Below are 18,316 nucleotides of genomic sequence, written 5' to 3'. Positions count from 1 at the left end.
AACATATGTTGAAATATAATTAGCATTTTAAAATTTTGAGCACCATGTGCTAGGAGAGCTCATAAGAAATAGTTTTCAGCTGAGTGGTATTACGATCATCAGAAACTTTACCTAAAACAAAACTAATGTATTTGATAAAATGAAAGTCTTCCATGTATATCTGTTTGGCCAATAATACATCTATATGATTTATAGGCAGTTTGCGGGAAAGTAGTGATTTTGACTCTGTACTTACTATGCAGTATACCGACTCATACCTGGCTAATTGTCGCACCTAATGCATAGTGCATTAGTGAGATGACATTAAAGAAATCCCATGAATTTAAATATGCTATAAGGCTAGGTTTCCACTTGGGTTTTTGTCCGGCGTTTTTTTCTTGATGAAAAACGCCAGGAAAACTGCCAAGAAAACTGCCGCTGCATTTACCTGCGTTTTGGCGTTTTTTTCTGCAGTTTTTTCTGGCGTTTTAGCCTTTCTGTGGAAATTGCTTTTTTTGACCTTAGGCAGTTTTTCCAACCCTTACAAGTTAGAAGTTTCACCCACCTAAAAGGGATTAGGATAAATGGCAAGTATCTGCCCTCTCCTGATGTCATTTACTTGGTAGACCCTTTTGTCTCTTTTCTGTGGTTTGTAAGGCATGCTTTATTTCGAATGTCTGCTCCTCTGGGAAGATTGGCCCCAAATGATGGTGCAAATTGTTTGCTGTTGCTTTTGGCACGCAGGATCCAGTTGATGCGTCGGGTATGTTTGTTTGTAATGGCATGTTTGTTCCAAATGGTGTAAAATTCAATATGAACCAGTCCAGGACTTTGTTTTGTGTGAAACTGTTTGTTTCCAGCCTATTTCTCGTAGGACACACAGATACTGGGTCCATCCTCTGCATTGTAACTGTGGAAAAAACGCCATAAAAAACGCCAAGGCAATAAACCCACATGGCTTTTTCATGGCGTTTTTTCTCTCCCATAGACTTCTATTGGAGAAAAATGCCAAGATTTCTTGCAAAAAACGCCAGAGTGTCAACATGCTGCGATTTTGAAAAACTGCCACAGAGCCCAAAAAAGCAGAAAAACGCCAAAGAGGACTGAAAAAACGCCAGACAGAAAAACGCCAAGTGGAAATGGCATTTTGCGATTTCCTATTGAAGAACAGCTAACATCTGGCTGCAGCCGTTTTTCACAAAAAAACGCCAGGTGGCGCTATTGGCGTTTTTATAGGCGTTTTTAGCAAAAAAAAACCAAGTGGAAACCTATCTTAATGGAGAAAACCACAACGCTCTTGGAGCAAAAACTAGAGTTGCCTCTTTATCATGTATAACGGAGTCTGGGAGATGAAACTGCAGCACTGCCAATGTGAATGATGCCCTACATCTGCATTATCTTTATGCTTGGTGTCTGAGATTAAAAAATGTCCTAGTTCATCTCAATCTAATGCTGTTAGGATAACTCATATACAGCAGGGCCGATAGGTAGGTTGGATCTTGAAACACACACACCACTGTTAGAAAAATGCTTATGTAATCATAAATATTATTGCTGACAAAGACAGTAGAAAATGTCTAGTCTATGATGTATCACGAGTTGCGCCAAGATATCTACTAAGAGGCGTAACCTGCTTAAAAAGTAACCAATCAGAATGATGCATGCTATTAGAAGTAGATAAGAAATATAAGAAGTTATATAAACCATGTAATCCAAATATGTAATTAGACAACGCTTCGACTTTTGTGTGTTGTGTGCCTTGTCTAGATTATGCGCATAATCTAAATAAAGGAAATAACTTTTTCTGAGGAGAATTCGACCATTAATTCAACCAACAACCACATTACCTGAGCTACGTCAATCTGAGTCAGGACTTTTTTGGACATTTCTTTACCCTGGTTTCGTTTTTTCATTTCATCCAAAGAAATCTCATGGCTCATCAAATCAGACTGCATTTTCTAAGGAAAAAAAGAAAAAGAAATATTATTACACAGTGAGTTTTTTCAAATTGACCCCAAGGATTGCATATTAAAAATACAAAATGTCTTGAGCCAAAAATATTTTCCTGCATGGAAAATAGCTGTTAAAATATTGACTGTTATTTTTAACATTGTCTTCCTTTATCTAATTACTAACTTATCAATAACCTCCTGGAAGGGTATTAATGCCACCCTCTAAATGCTGGGTATGGATAATACATTTGTCAACCTGTACAAGTGAACCATTTTTATCCTTAAATGGTCATAAGAAGACCAAAGATTCTTCAGTTGAAGGTAATTTTTCTTATTGGGCCAACAAAGAAAAAAATGTGGAGTCACAAAAGCTTGTGGGACCTTAGAGGTTTCTTCTTCTGGAGAAATATATGCTATATAGATTTTCCTTAATAAAACCAACAAATCGGGAACATAATAGTAATAATAAACAGGAGATTGGTGACTATAAACCAGGAGTTTATTAACTTGTCAATACAATCAGTAGGTGTAACCATAACTATAGAGGTCACATGAACTATAATAACACTTAGTTTTAAAAAGGTTGGTCCCTCCAAAACTTTTGGCAAATAGAAGTACATCCATATGATAAATACTTTTTTAGGTAGGCATGTTCAAGATACTGTACATTTTCAGTGTCTTTATATGTATAGATATGTAGTATGTGTAAATATCTATATTTTTAACTAATTCTTTGCAGGGATCAGTGTACTTATTGAGCCATGAATCCTGGGTATAGACAATCCTATAATCCATATTCACAGACTGTCTAGCAAAAAGTAATGATTTTTCAGCACAGTACATCGGTTATGTCTTTACTGCATCGTAGTGTAATATTTGCTTGTTTTTATGGTCCAAAAAATAATGAATTTTAAAATAAGGTTGCATGTACAGATATAAGAAAGATTCGATTGGATTGGAAAAGGGGTGCTGTCCCTTTTAAAAGATGCACTTGGCACCATATGCCATAACACCGGGTGAGATCAAAACATACAAAAAAGTTCTCACAAAACATGAATTTGTGGACCCAGGGTCTGTATGTAAAAATATTTATTGTATAGCTTCCTAACACTGCATAGTCACCTAATATTGTGGTACTTCAATAATGCATGTATGTGTTTTGGCTCTGTAATCTTACCCCAACCCTCTAGACAAAAAGTGCCTCCTTATCATGCTGCCTTGTGGTAAATAATAAATGTTCAGCCAAACATATCTCCCTGCACATGATATACATGTCTCCAGTCAGCTCCATCACTGGCTCAGAGAACTCAGCAGACCCCCATGTACATGAGTGGCAAACTCTTCCACTGATTTCAATCACAGTGCTTTCCTGCTGCTTATAGGCTGCTTCAAGCAGCCAATCATCTGTCAAGAATTGTCGGACCACGGATGACAAGGATTAAAATTATCAGGAAAGACTTACGGATCTATATATATCTTGAAGGAAAGAAGAGAGCGGGGATGTGATTTAAACATTTAAATACATAAACAAAATACAGGAAGAAAATGTAAGTACAAGTAGGTGGTTTAGATAAAATGAGAAGAAGTTTTACTTTTAACGAAAGGTGGAAGAGTATCCCAGCAGGAAAGTTAGAGGCTACAATTTAAACATGCATGGGATAGGAATAAAGTTATCCTTAAGACAAGACCAAGGAGTCATTAAGTCTTTACATGAAGAAAAATAGGTAGGTGAGATGGGCTGAATGGCTCTTATTTGTCTGGATAGACCTCATGTATGAACAATAAAGATTTTGTGGCCTAGGCAACAGGGTCTAGCGGGGCAAAATTAGAAAGGATAACGGGCCATATGGCAAACTGGCTGCAAATACGCTGAACTCTGTTCTCCTGCAGCATACCCTTCAGTGACTGCTTCACCTGGAAAGCTGTAAAGGACATGGTGCCTGAGATAAGACATTATCTTTTTCTTCTACCTGATGAAAATATATGAGGGAAATAATCATAGCACTATGTGCTGGAAAAAAACACAGGTCCCTGTTCCCTGTAAAAACACCAGAACTGAGTATCCTCATTAAACAAGTTAAATGAGCATGCGATCTCTAGAAAGTAGGTGTGTGTGTGTGTGTGTGTGTGGGGTGGGGTGGTATTTGTGTGTTGATGGAGGATGCTGCACTTAAGTCAGTCTTAGCCAAACATCCCAGATTTCTGAACAAAGTTAAATGTGACAGGATTTGCAATTATTTACAAAAGAATATAAAAACTACTTTAAATATCTTGTTAGTAGCAAGGTTGCCTAAAACGTTAATGACATTTTTTTAAGTATTTTTTTGAATTATGTTGTAATTTTCAGGGGATGTATGAATAAAAAAATCAAACAGAGCTTTACTAACATGCCAGGATGTTTTGTTATTTTTTTGCTCAATTGACCATGAAATGTATACTTGAGTCATTTGTATGTTTGGAAGAGATAATTCACATTGCTTAAATGTCTGTTACCAATTTAAACGTTTGGTTTGACTTTAGTAAACATGAACAGAATAAAGCAAAATATAATTAACATTTTAGCCAATTCAGGCTTGACAAATCTAACATTTGAAATTGTTTTTTTTTTTCTTTTTTTCCAGTAATGCAGTACACCCATACTACCACATGGTGGCGCACCATACACATCAAACTTCTCATACACTATATTTTTGACACAAAAGTCTGTTTTTATAAGTCTCTGCAAAATCTTAAAGGCCTAAGCAAATTGTGAATCGTTCCTTAAAGTTTTGCATATTCTAACATTTTTGGGTGAGTTTAAATAGGTGAAGCATGGAAGTATTTATTTTTTGACACTAAAAACCAAACTTAAAATGAGTTATCACTTCAACCCAATAGCATTATGTACTTGAAAAGTGTACTATAAAGTAATGTTACAGTTAAGAAGCCTGTTTTAAATGCTTCCCCTAGCATTTGTAATTCGTACACCAATACAGAATATATTAATTTGTTATCCCCGGTTAGATAATAAAAACATTAGGTCGCAGATATAAACCATTTACCCCATCTAGTCTGCCCATGAATGAAATATGAAATTAGGTCTCATTTCAGGCTATGTACATTGCTGAGCTCCCTTTGAAATCAGTGAGAGAATCAGCAGTCAATTACATGGCAAAACCTACATGTTCGGATAGTATGATACATGATTGACTACTGCTGCTTTCATGAATTTCTACGGACTTGCTACTAAGCAAGTCCAAAAAGTGTACATAGGAATGCTCCCAGTACAGGCAGCTTGGGGAGGAGAGCGAGAAAATGTTTAATTTTCTAAGTCCAATAGCTGATTTGCAGACAGTAAAACACATTGGAAATAATGCCGGATAGACTCCAATGCATTTAACTTACAAATCTGGGTGGACTGGTTGTTTAGTTTTGTTTGATGCCTTGGTGAACATTACATTGGTTTAAACCAAGCTACCGTTCCTAGTAGAAAAATGAGAACATAGAGCTACATGCACTCCACTCGCATGGCTGTAATATGTTATAAACCAGCATCTGGTGCTACAGATTAACAACTGTGCAACTCTTTTGTAAAGCAATTATAGTAAATACCCTTCTTTAAGGAAACAATTGATAACGTGATAATGCACAAAATATGGCAGCTTCCATATTATTTCCCAAGAGAAAAAGAAAATAAAACTTCATTAATGTGAATGTACACAAAACAAATGAGCCTCATGAATAGTTTAGAACACAGCAGTCCTGTTTGATATGTCTGTCTGTCTTAAGATGTTTGTACAATTTACAACTATGCGGTTAGAGAACCGTACTGTAGTAAACCATTTCAAGCACCAGAAACTTCCTGCTTGGGTTGACAGTAGAATTCCAATGCAGAAGTCAATATGGAATCATGGGATATGTTCCATTAAAATGAGCTAGTTACGAATTTGATGGATATAAGAGATATAAAACATTGACAGACGGCTTTTAGTGCTGGGTGAAATTAAGGTTTGATCTGAGATGTAGCAAATATTTAACATGATTTTACATAAATTGGTTCAGAAAAAAAGTGTTTTCAAGGAGATAAAATTAAAAGACAGTCACTAATAAACTGGGACAACATGCAGTACGATTTTAGCAAAAATCGGACTGAAAAAAAGATGACCTAGCCAAAGATTTAGTATGCTTATGCTGAGCAGAAGTGATATAAGCCCTCCTTTGTATGGAGAACGGTTGACGTTTGTGAATTTGACATGTGCATATTTAAGTAAGCGTATATTACATTACTTGCTGTTTGAGAAACCTTCAATAAGTTATCATACATCTGTTACTCTGCGCCAAAGGTTTGCTTGGTGTTAAACGTCTGAATCGAGTCTCAAAAAAGAACGCAAGGTCATCTTACATGCACACAGCTGACATTTAATCAAATCTGATTAAGTAGCCAAGCGATGGAGCAGATACGGTAATCAGCTTTCCAGCGTGTGAACAATAGTCACTGTACCAAAGGAAACTGTTTGCAAGCAAATGGTCAACTAAATACACATTTATAGTGGCATATGTCTTGTAACAGGATATTGGATTGTCAAAAATGGTGAAGTTATTTTCTGCTTCTTATAAAATATCCCCTATAGCCAATTAACCAGTCTTCAAATTGCTACATTAAATAATGAGAATCCTAATCCCATTATACAAAGACAGAAAAAAAGAACGCACTTCTATAGATCAATGGTAAATTCAGGAAGAAAAAAAAAGTTAACTGTAGCCTACCTGCGCTTCTTGAGGAACCTGCGCAGCATCAATTCTGTCAGCAATGTAGGCCATCAGCTGTCTATCAGTGGTGCCAAGAGACTCCTGAATTAAGCCAATAGCTCTCTCAGTCTCCTGAGCTGACTGGATACTTTGTTCCAGAACCTTCTGTCTTCTCACTGCCTGGAAAAATAAATATATACATATATGTTATTATATCATATTACTATTATTTCCATATGCATTCTTACATAGGTTTGTAGGTTTGATGGGCAATCACCTTCTTGTAGGAGGAACGCCGCTGGCTTTTGCCACTCATTCAGGCTACTTTAAGAGTTTAATAGGGATAACTAGTTAATGAGAGAGGATGACACAATTTCAAATATAGATGCTGTAGCTGAATTATTTTTCCCCGACACGATTGTCAGGGAACTGCTAAATTTGTTAAAACAGAACCTGTTCTGAATCCTGTAATCTTCTGTTCTGAGGCCTATCCCACTTCTGCCTGATCTCATTATGTAGTTCAAGAGATTTCATTCCCTGAGAATAGGGTCACGGTCACTATGATCCAGAATAAGCCATTGCAACAAGTAAGAGGCAAGAGAAAGAGAAGTGTATGGAAGAAATAGTGACTTAGGATGATACAACATAAAACACTAATGAACAGACCAAAATATACCAGGCTTCAGGGTAAATTATTTGTAAAATGTTTCAGATGTATTTTCTTTTCAGTTCTGCATAAGCCTTTTCAAAGAACGGAAAGAACATTACCTTTAATTATAAGGTGTCGTAAAACTCACTTGCAATCTATGTTAAACAGTTTCCCACATCTGCTATGGAATATTTCATTTCTCAAAATTAAAAATAGAATCTATTTAGTCGACGCTTGTATAATTTAAGCAACATGAGATTAAATAAATGCAAACATTTAAGCAATGCACATATTTTTTTGAGCATTTCTGTGACAAGCAGATTACGAATTATAAATCATACTTGCTTATGAAAAAGAACATTTGTCTAATATGTTTGAGAGCTTAATCAGTATAGTTCATATTCACCTAAATGGTTAACGCAACTAACAAAACTAAAAATAACTCCAAGGATGACTCCAGCCCTATATATACCTTAAATACATATTGGAACATACTACAATATACTTCTTGCACATGCTCCGTAGAACTCCCATTCTAGTCGACCACCCTCTTGGTAAAGGAAGACGTCCTTACATTACATCTAAACCTCTGACCCTCTAATTTTAGATTATGACAATAATAATGTTCTAACAAACATGTCTTCCTTTGAAAAATCCCCCCAATACTTTGTTAAATCCACTTAAGTCTCTTTCCTTTCCTCCAAGCTATACTGTACATATTTTGATCCTGCAAACTATTCAACATTTTGGAAGCCCTCCTCTGAACTTTCTCAAATGTTTTTATATCCATCTGGAGATGGGGCTCTCTAGAACTGTACACAATACTCTAGGTGAGGCCTGAACAGAGATCTGTAAGGTGGCAGAACCACCTCTTTCTGGTACTAATGCCTCTTGCTATACAGCCCAGCACCCTGCTTGTGTTATTGTACTGCTTACCTTTAAGTCCTTAGAAATAATTGCCCCTAAGTTCTGTTGTCACTGACAGAACAGCATCCGCAATGCTTTATTCTGCCTTGGAAGTTTTATGTCCCAAAAGTGTATTATTTTACATTTATCAACATTAAACTGCAGCTTCCAAAGTCACAACCATTCTAATTTACTTAAACCATTTGCCATTTGACTTGTTCCACATGGAAGGTCTATCATGTGCAAAAATACACACTTTATGTCACATACCCGACGGTTAGACCCGCCGGGCAGCAACCGCAGCCGCCGCGAGGTAGGGGGAGACCCCCCGCTTCGGTCCGGCAGCCGCAGCTGCCGAGAAGAAGAGGGAGACCCCCCCTTCGGATCGGCAGCAGCAGCCGCCACGAAGAAGGGGGAGACCCACCGCCTCTGCACGGCAGGTCCAGCCGCAGCCACTGCGAAGGAGGGGGAGACCTCCCGCCTCTACACAGCAACCACAGCCGCCGCGAAGAAGGGGGAGACCCCCCGCTTCTACACAGCAGCCGCCGCTGCGAGGAAGAGGGAGACCACCTACCTGCACGGTGCGTCCCCAGCAGCTGCAGCCGGGAGACGGGTCCTCTACTGGAATCCGGACTCGTTCTTCTTCGCGCCACCTAGTGGCGCCGGCAGGTACTACCTCGACTTATATGGGAAGACTACGTAATCGCCAACCACAAGATGGCTGCGCAGGAAGTAACGTATCGGCACTTTGAATTTTGGCGGGAAATCTCCAATTAGTGCCTAATTTCCTGTGCCTATTTAAGAGACTTCCTAACTCTGAGACTTTGCCTTCTGATGGTCGTGCCTATCTCGGTAGTGCCTTCCCAGTACACGTTCTTGTTGGTTCCTGTTGTTCCTGTTATTGACCTCGGCTTGTTCCACGACTACTCTGATCTCTGGTATCCTGACCTCGGCTTACTCCTCGACTATCCTGATATCTGGTATCCTGACCTCGGCTTGCTCCTCGACTATCCTGCTCTCCGGTATCCTGACCTTGGCTCTCTGGACCATCCTTTGCCAGTCCTACCTGACTACGGTGTCTCCTCTGTACGCTGTGCCGTGACACTTTATCATTAAGACCTTCTGTAATATCACTAATAAAAATATTAAGTATTGATCTCTGAGGCACCCCACTAGTAACAAGACCTTCCTCTATATACACACCATTAACTACAACATTCTGTCTCTTGTCACTCAACCTTTGTCTTATCCATTCAACTATTTGAACATTGAAACCCAAAGACTGCAAGTTATTTATGTTTTCTATGGGGGACAGATAGGCGACATCAACAGCTACTCACTGGTCTATTACGTTAGTTACCCAGTCAAAAATGTAATTAAATTAGTAGTTACTAAACTCCATGGATTCAGTAGAGGCAGCCTGCTAGAAGTCTTTAATATATATATATATATATATATATATATATATATATATATATATATATATATATATATATATGTATGTGTGTGTGTGTGTGTGTGTGTGGCACAATTACTTGCACCCTAATGAATTCATATGAGAAAAATATATTTTAAGTATATTCCCATTGATATTTTACATTTTATAGTACGCCTGGGTGACAGGAAAAGGAAAATGTTCAACCATGACTTCCTGTTTCACAGGGGTATAAATATTAGGTAACACATAGGCCAAATTCCCTTCATTCTACACAATGGGTAAGACCATAGAATATAGCTGTAATGTGCGGCAAAAGGTTGTTAAGCTTCACAAATTGGGAAGTGGCTATACGAATATAGTAAAAGCATTGAAAATGCCAATTTCTGCCATAAGGGCAATAATTAAGAAGTTCCAGTCAACTGGAAATGTTATGAATCAATCTGGAAAATGGTTCTATGGTCAGATGAAACCAAAATAGAATTTTTTGGTATAAACACCAGAGGTGGGTTTGGTGCACACAGAGAGGTAGCCATATGGAAAAGTACCTCATGCTAACAGTTAAATACGTTGGTGGCTCTTAAATGTTTTGGGGCTGTTTTTCTGACTATAAGGTTGCCAATAACTGTGCCACACATAGAGTATAATTATTTTTTTTTTATGTTTTTTGTTTTTTTTTAAATTGCTTGATATCCATGAGAGCTGAGTATTTTTGTGTATTTTGTGAATAAAAGATTAAAAGGTTAAACAATAAAGACCATTTTCACAGCCTTCTTTGCTTATATTTACCAAGGGTGCAAATATTATCGGACTGTATTCAAAGCCAGATAACTATATGCAGTGTGGGACCAAGTCCACAATATTACTAAAAAGTCATTGAAAACATTATAACAGTATGCTGCTCTTAAATGTTTTTTACCAGCAACTACATGAAGACACTTTTTCTGGCTATGAGTTTGTTGATCGTTTGTCTACTGCCCACACTTGCTAGCTGTTGCAGGACAGTCCAGATCATTCTTTTCAAGTAAGTACCTCAAAAAACAGTTGCAGAAAACAGCATTGAGGAAGCACAGTACATGTGCCATTACAAAAAAAATATATATAAAAAAGCAACAAACATTCCTTTGTAGATGACTTACTGAGTGAATGATTGGGTAACCAGGCTAAATGTTTGAGACAGAAACATTTCCAGTGACCCTACTGTTGTGCTCAAAATGTAAGAAAATGGATACATACAAACCCGGTGCTGATTTTCTGTCTATGCATTTGGCGCTGAATGCACTAAATTGTCTGGGAATGTAATTCATGTTTTAGCAACACAACATAAACAACCGTTGTAAATGTACAAAGTTCAATTGGTAATACCAATAGGAACCTCTTCTTTTGTCAAAATAAAATTGTGCTGTAGAAACAAACATCCTTCCTGTGCCAATGTGTTTCTTCCCACACAAAAATGAACCGGAGAGAAGTACACTGCAAGCATAGACAACAATACTGAAATATATAAGCCATAAATTATACCTCTCCAGAGCCATATTTAACCAAAGGCCGATTGATAAATATGTCACGTCAATGGAACGTATTGTATTTGATGCAAATGGGGATATGAATAAAGTGTGGTTATGGTGCAATTTTTTAAATTAGTGCAATCATTCCAACCAATGGGATGTTCTTATTACCCCCGTTTTTACACTGGATTTTAAGCTTGTGAAAGGATTCTTTATAAAAACCCCTACAATGATGGCGATTTGAAGTTTGTTTATTTACTCTTCCATGCGCAGAAAGGTTTGGCTTCAATGATTTAGGTCATTCTAAATGACATCTAGAGGAATGTCAAATTATTGCTGCTAATAACATCAATTTGTTATTATTGATAATAACTTTTTTCTCTTACTCAGTCTTTCATTTGCATTTGGTACTCCCCACTCTAACTGTGTGGCTTTGTTATTCCAGATATGTATATTCTTTACAAAGCCACTGTTTTGTAAGATGTTAAAAAAAAAAAAGTCTGTTCTAATGGTTACTCATTATTTGCCGAACAGTATGATTTTATTTAAGATTATCGAATAATTGTGTACCAAAATACTTTAACAATTACCTCTTGTTGAACTTCTTCCCAACGTGTGTTAAACTTCTCTAGTTTCTCATTGATCAGCTCATCCATCACACCCCCATCGGTCAAGGTTTGCGCCAATTCTTTAATTTGGGTGCGGTTATCTTCTGGATGTTTCATCATTTCTTCTATGGACTTAAGAAAAAGAACAAATCTATTGAACTAAAATAACTATTCATTAATGAACTTTACCCCTTTTAGAATAATACAATCAAAAGTCCACTGTATACAGGGAGCTATGTGTGTATCTTTATCAATCTATGTATCTCATCCATCCGTCTGTCTGTGTAATACAGGATAATGATCATTACATAATACCTTTAGTGTTTCTGAAATCTCCTCTGCACCTCCCTTAACATTTTCAGTTGCTTTTAGTTTCAACTCAACATCATCAAGCCATTTCTTTTCGGAATCCAAGTACGACAAGAGTTCATGCCAACATGCCCAAACCTCCTGTGGACCACATACACAGAGATTTATATTAGTCGTTATGCTTTGATATCACTTCTCATATCACAAAATAGTACTATTTAAAGTTGGCTTCAAATGTTACCGTTCAGAGTGACTTTTTCTTTGCCTGATTTGACCATTTATGGAATAAGGCAGTAACTGAACGAATCCATGCCTTAGTGTGCAGCCCATATTGTATAGAGTTGGCCATGTTGCATTATATTGTAAAGCCCCAGTGCAAACTATCTCCACTTTTAAACCACTGCAACTCCAATTAAATCAGATGCCAAATTCTTGACATTAGCACAAATTTTACCAGTGCAGAAGCTCATTAAAGCCAATTTGGAAAAGCCAATGCTTCTATGCTTGTGTTTATTTTGATGGCTGTTTACCTTTGCGTTTAATATTTTTATTTTGCTTGTGTAGCTTATAAAATGTATCAACTGCTAAATTGAAATTACATTTATGTGAAAATATTGGGCTGAAGGTAAAAATATATGGTGACTGTTAATGTGTTATGTTAATAAATAACTAATTCAGTAACATATAATTTAATGTAGAAGTAGAGTATTGTCCTTTTTAGTGCTATAGTCTGTGCTTTTATTAACCTTATGTGCATCTTTAGGGTGTTTATTTTAAATTTCTATGGTGTGCTGAAATAATTGTGCTGTATATTTAAAGTTATAGATAACGTTTTGAAAATTCTAACGCCCAAACACACACCATTAGTAGAATTTGTTTTCTATTTATTTCAATGTAGCCTTTTTTTAGCTGTTGCAGTCTCCAATCTGCAGCCACATCTTTAAGTTTAGTCGGGAAGCTGAATCGCAAACCTTGCTCTTTTAAAATCCAGTTAAGATCTAGATGTGTCATTAAATTAAGTCTATTATAAGGAAATTGCTTATTTATTAATAATATTAACCAAAGCTAAGTGCTGATAATTAGCACAACATAGTATGAATTTGATTAAAAATAACTAAAAGTATTAGCTGTGTGATCTTCTTAAGGCATGCAAATGCAAAACTGTAGATCCTTAACCATTGTGTGATATGCTTCCCATATCTTGAAATGAAAATAATAACAATATTATATAATTTTACCAGAGGGTTTGAGTTAATTAATTTGACAAATGAGTAAATACTAAAGAATAATTCATCGTCCTGCTGATATGAATAATTGTTAGAGCATGGTGTAATATGAACAGGAATTATTGTGTACCTCACTCACAAATCAGTTTGAACTTTACACACATGGCCTCATTAATTATTTGTGTTAATAATTTATCTTTGTTATTTGATATAACCTTCTTTTAGACAACAAATGTATCTGAATGAATACTTTCCTTTAAACTTATAACACTTAACACCACGAAAGAGAGTTATACAAAATGCATACCCCAACATTTTAGGTAAGCTGGACCAGCGTTACTAGTATGATGGCCACCTGCCCATCCTACCCGAATAGCAAGCATTACAAGGCTGCATTAAGCAGGAGCCGCTAAGTCTGTGCTACAACAATACGGATGTCCATTGATTTTTTAAGTTCTCTGAGCCAGTCAAAGAGGTTCAGATAACCACCCAAAACCAGTCAATGTTCCCCACTGCCAACAATAACAGGACAGTGGAGTAGCTACCTGGGACAGTTGGACAGTGCCTTAAACATTGGGGTGGTCTCTGAAAATCCAGGACTTTTGGGAGATCTAAAAATGTACAACCGTCATTATTGGAATTTTGTTGTGCTCATTGGAGGATTGTAATATTGCTTTTCTTTCCACCGACCAGGATGGAAGCTTATTTCTTTCTATGCACTAATTCTACCACCAGTCAAACTTTGTGTTAGTAATATTGTTGCATTTTTTTACCAACATTTTACTTCAGGTATGAATTTACAGGTCCTAGTATATGTCACTGTCAAACACCACCCCAATATGTCTTCAGCAACATCTCTCAAGTACGGTGATAACCCCATGCAAGGGTTTGTTGGTTTGTAAAAAGGCCACAATTTGTCAAATTGGAATTTTGACATGTGGTTATCCTGCCCCTATGTGTTATTTGGGACATTGTTGAATCTGGCCAATTCAAATGAATTCATCAAACCATTTATGATTTAAAGCTAGACACCCAAGGGTATTTGAAATGCCAGTATTTTAACCCTTTATCGGCAATAATTTTACCAGCAGCCTTTGTCAAAATGTGTGGTGGTATTTTTTTTTTTTTTTTCACACACATTGTACTTCAGGTATGAATTTATCACTCCTGGTATATATCACTGTCAAACAATACCCCAATATGTGTTGATCAACACCCATGCATGGGCTTGTTGGGTTATTTGGGAAGCAAAAGGCCACATTTGAGAGGTGTGCAATTTTTGAAATTTGGACACCTCGTCAGTCTGTGCCCATGTCTTATTTTTGGGACATCTTTGTATAAAAATAATTTCTTATTTAAAGTTTTACTGGAACAGGAAGGTTCACAGGAAGGTGCCCCTGATGGTGAGAACAGTGGGGATTTTTTTTTGTACATGTTGCCATTTTTTAAAAATGGTTTGTATAATTTCTTTTACTAATCACATTGTGATTAGAAAGCTGGGATCCATTGACTTCCATGGTTCTCAGGAAAGTCTGGAGAGACCATCTTGGGAGCTTGTTTATTGGACCGCAATATCTTGTTAGAGGCAAAATCTCTCGCAGTGGCACTTGTGACCACTCTTGTGACTGCTGTGACATACCAAATCTGACAGAAGAACCATTATACCAAATTACAGTCAATAAATTGTAAATTGTTATGGAATATGACATAGGAAATATTAGTTTTTTCTCTTAACATTTTTTATAATACCATGAGCAGCTCTGTGCTATTTCCTAGAATGTTATTACAATTGACCATTCTAAATGCTCAAAATGTCCTGTCTTACTAACCTCCAGCGTTGCACACTTCCCAGTCAGCCTGCTGCACAGTCTCTCATAGTTGTTGATTAAAACATTTAGCTCCTTCTTCAGTGGATCGTGAGCAGCAGGTGGAGCTGTTGCAATAAAGTTGTTCACCAAATCAGTTAAAAGCTTTACTTTTTCCTCCTTTTGTGCAGCTTCGTCTCTTGCCCTCTGAAAGAGAAACCCGTTATTTCTAGCATTGCAACAGAAAGCAGACTATTTGTTTAAACACTAATATTCCCTGGGCAGAAAATGAAACACATAGAAAAGAGAATATAATCAGATATATTTTGCAGTTTCCCTTTCCGAAGCAATCCCTTATCAGCAGAACTGAATATATATGAGACAAAAGTCCCAATGCACTTTGTAATTCATAGAATGGCAAAGTCATACACAGCACCTGTAATAGGAAACAATTATTTTGCCATATAATTAGCTGCGCACCTTCTATTTTGTGCTTTTTTTTAACTGCAGGTCAATTTACTAGTGAAAACAATAAGAACATGGTTTTGCATGGATTATCAACTGAATCACACTACGTGAACATTTAATAAAGCCACACAACAGCATTACACATTTATTTAAGACCAAGGCAGCTGCTGCACAAAATAGAAGTCAAGGTTTCTTCTGTCCTATAATTATAGCTTTGTTCCTCTTTTTTGGTCTGAAAATAAGAACAGGTAAACCATACGTTGCCCAACATGTTATATGTGTTAAAAAATGTACTGCAGTGTATGAAAAGCTGGCACTGCCAGTCTTTTCCAAATAGAATCGCATGACACTAAAATAGCTGCTGGCATTGCATGATGGAGAATCTTTCATCTATTGTATACTATTGTGTTAAAGGTTATATTATACAAAGTTATTGTAAATTCATTTGTTTTATGTATGTTTTCTGACATGAATCTAGACATGAAGTGAAAACAATTAGATGTCCTGAGAGTTGGCAGTATGAACAAGTATGAAGTGTAAGACTCTGGATTGGATCTCTAACAGGATGAAAAATTAGGGCTACACTAGATATCACTGCGGCTAATCAAGAAGAGCAAAGCAAGGTAGTTCAAAGACTTGTATTCGGTAAGAGACTGGAACGCCAGGAACACAGAATGGTTCAAACTGATTTAAAACAATTATCTTATTGATCTGAGACATTACAGCTATTTGATATGCCTAATCCAATTGTTTTTCATGGCTTTTGGAAAGCTGTGTGCTAGTATATGTATCTAAATGCTCAGCTAATATAAGGAACATTCCAGGTGATCTATCCACTATATGGCGAGTTGGAAAGATTGTTTAAAGGACAGTTGTAGTTTCAATATCAACAAGTTTCTCCAGCAAGAAGAGCTTAGGTAGCCATGGATAATGCATAATGCAATAAAGTGTAAAGTGAATAGATCCCAAGGTTTACGTTATAAGAGGGGAAAAAAGCTCTATATAATTGCCTGTTGGCGTGGTTGTATTAAGAATTTGTTTGCTTATATTGAATTGCCAAAGCTCCTCTCCAATGTCTGCACAGTTGAGATCTCTATAAATCCAATTAGAGATAAATTCTTGTAATCTTTTAATTTATTCAGGATTTATTTGGAGCGATTTCAGTAGAACAATCTGAATTCCCAATAAGGATGTTCGTTTTTTTTAATTTGTTTTACACAGTTATTATTATTTCTAATAGAATTAGCTGTTTTCCGTAATTATTTGCGTCTACCAATACACCTTTATATGGTGAGGAAAAATCATTGAAGCAAACAATAGCTAATCACTAGCCTTCAGCTACAGTTCGTAGTTATTGATCTGTATAAAAAAACAAGACCTAGGAAAAACCATTCCTTTTCTATTGAATAGTACATCAACATTCCATAAAGTCATCAAGCAATTACCTGGTCGGTAACTATTGCTAAGAACTAATTTACTGTAGACAAGTTCTTAATTAAAGTAGCCGGTGTAAGAAATTAAACTGATTTGTATGAACATAGTAAAACAAAGTTCTAGAAAATGTTTAAATAAGTTAATTTTTGACACACGTACAGCTCTTAATAATATATGAGACAATGTGGACAATAAAACAGCAGTGCTAATACCTTTAGCTCTTCCAGTGCTTTTTGTAACTCTTCCGGTGTCTTGTACTCAAAATCTCGTTCTGAATACTCATCTTCTGCTTGTGTTATCCATTCTTGCATTTCTGACAGACCTTTTCTGAGATGTATGGTTTTATCCAAGCCACCTTTCAGGGCAGCCTTTTTCGCATGGGCCTTAAAAAAAGGAACCAGCAAAAAATGAAACTTTGAGTAAAAGTAAAAAAGGCTTGGCACATCTTACATTATTCCTTTAAGTTACGCACAAAGAATTGATTCCAAGTACAGACATAGTAAGGCGTAAGGAATTCAGGCTATGTTGAGTATTCGTTTAAAGTCGAGACAAACATTTTGAACTGACATTGCTCACGTATAAAATTGATTTCATGTAAAAATATAACAAATGGCGAGGTTGTAAACAAGAGCATAAGTGTTATGAGCAGACAGTGACAACTTGTTGTGAAAGAGTTTTGCATTGACTCAAAAGAACCCTCCTTAATAAAATATATCTGTTTAGCCACACAACAGATAATTTAATTAGAACATAAAATGAATATTATTGGGGATAAAACAATTATGCTTTTTCACACATACGATTCTCATGACGCAGTTATCATGGGCGTAGGAACCCCTAAAAATCTGGGGGGGATAGCATTTTTACTGGTAGGGTATATTCTTGTTCAGTAAACTGGGAATTGTTCATGGCAAATTTTATATAAATGTATGTGTGGTGTGTGTGTACAATTTCCGCACAAAAAAAGTATCATGTTCAGTTTTCACAGACAAGCTCTTTATTAAACAAACAGGTCAAAGAAAATTAACCAAAAGTTTGGCCTATATTTCAGTTATTTCACTTAGAACAACTGGTAATAATACTTTAAGTAATGCACAATTGCCAAAATTTTACAAAAGATCCTACAGAAATACAATGATGCAATTAACCCTTTCCGCATTTGTGGTCTGGGAGCAGACAACACTTAAATACTCTTATAGAAATATTTTATTAACTGCAGGCAGAGTAAGACCCTACAACCAACGCACTGTAGTGGTTATGGTGCAAAGTAGCTGTTTTGCACACTGGGGCACAGTCATGATCCCCAAAA

At 36.5% G+C, this 18,316-nt stretch overlaps 1 protein-coding gene across 1 annotated transcript in view; it reads right to left on the bottom strand.

The window, feature by feature from the left end:
• The window catches only part of DMD (dystrophin), an 870,543-nt gene that overhangs the window by 494,311 nt on the left and 357,916 nt on the right, over positions 1-18,316 (bottom strand). The window contains exons 26-31 of the mRNA XM_053455059.1: positions 17,220-17,390; positions 15,130-15,312; positions 12,081-12,215; positions 11,748-11,897; positions 6,678-6,839; positions 1,827-1,937 (exon numbers count right to left, since the gene is read on the bottom strand). Coding sequence (XP_053311034.1) covers positions 1,827-1,937; positions 6,678-6,839; positions 11,748-11,897; positions 12,081-12,215; positions 15,130-15,312; positions 17,220-17,390 — 912 coding nt within the window. The remainder of the gene's footprint in view (positions 1-1,826; positions 1,938-6,677; positions 6,840-11,747; positions 11,898-12,080; positions 12,216-15,129; positions 15,313-17,219; positions 17,391-18,316) is intronic.

Source organism: Spea bombifrons, chromosome 2 (assembly GCF_027358695.1).
Source record: "Spea bombifrons isolate aSpeBom1 chromosome 2, aSpeBom1.2.pri, whole genome shotgun sequence".
NCBI classification, from domain to species: Eukaryota; Metazoa; Chordata; class Amphibia; order Anura; family Pelobatidae; genus Spea; species Spea bombifrons.
Note: the sequence above shows the minus strand (reverse complement) of the source record. Positions and strands in the feature narration are given on the sequence as shown.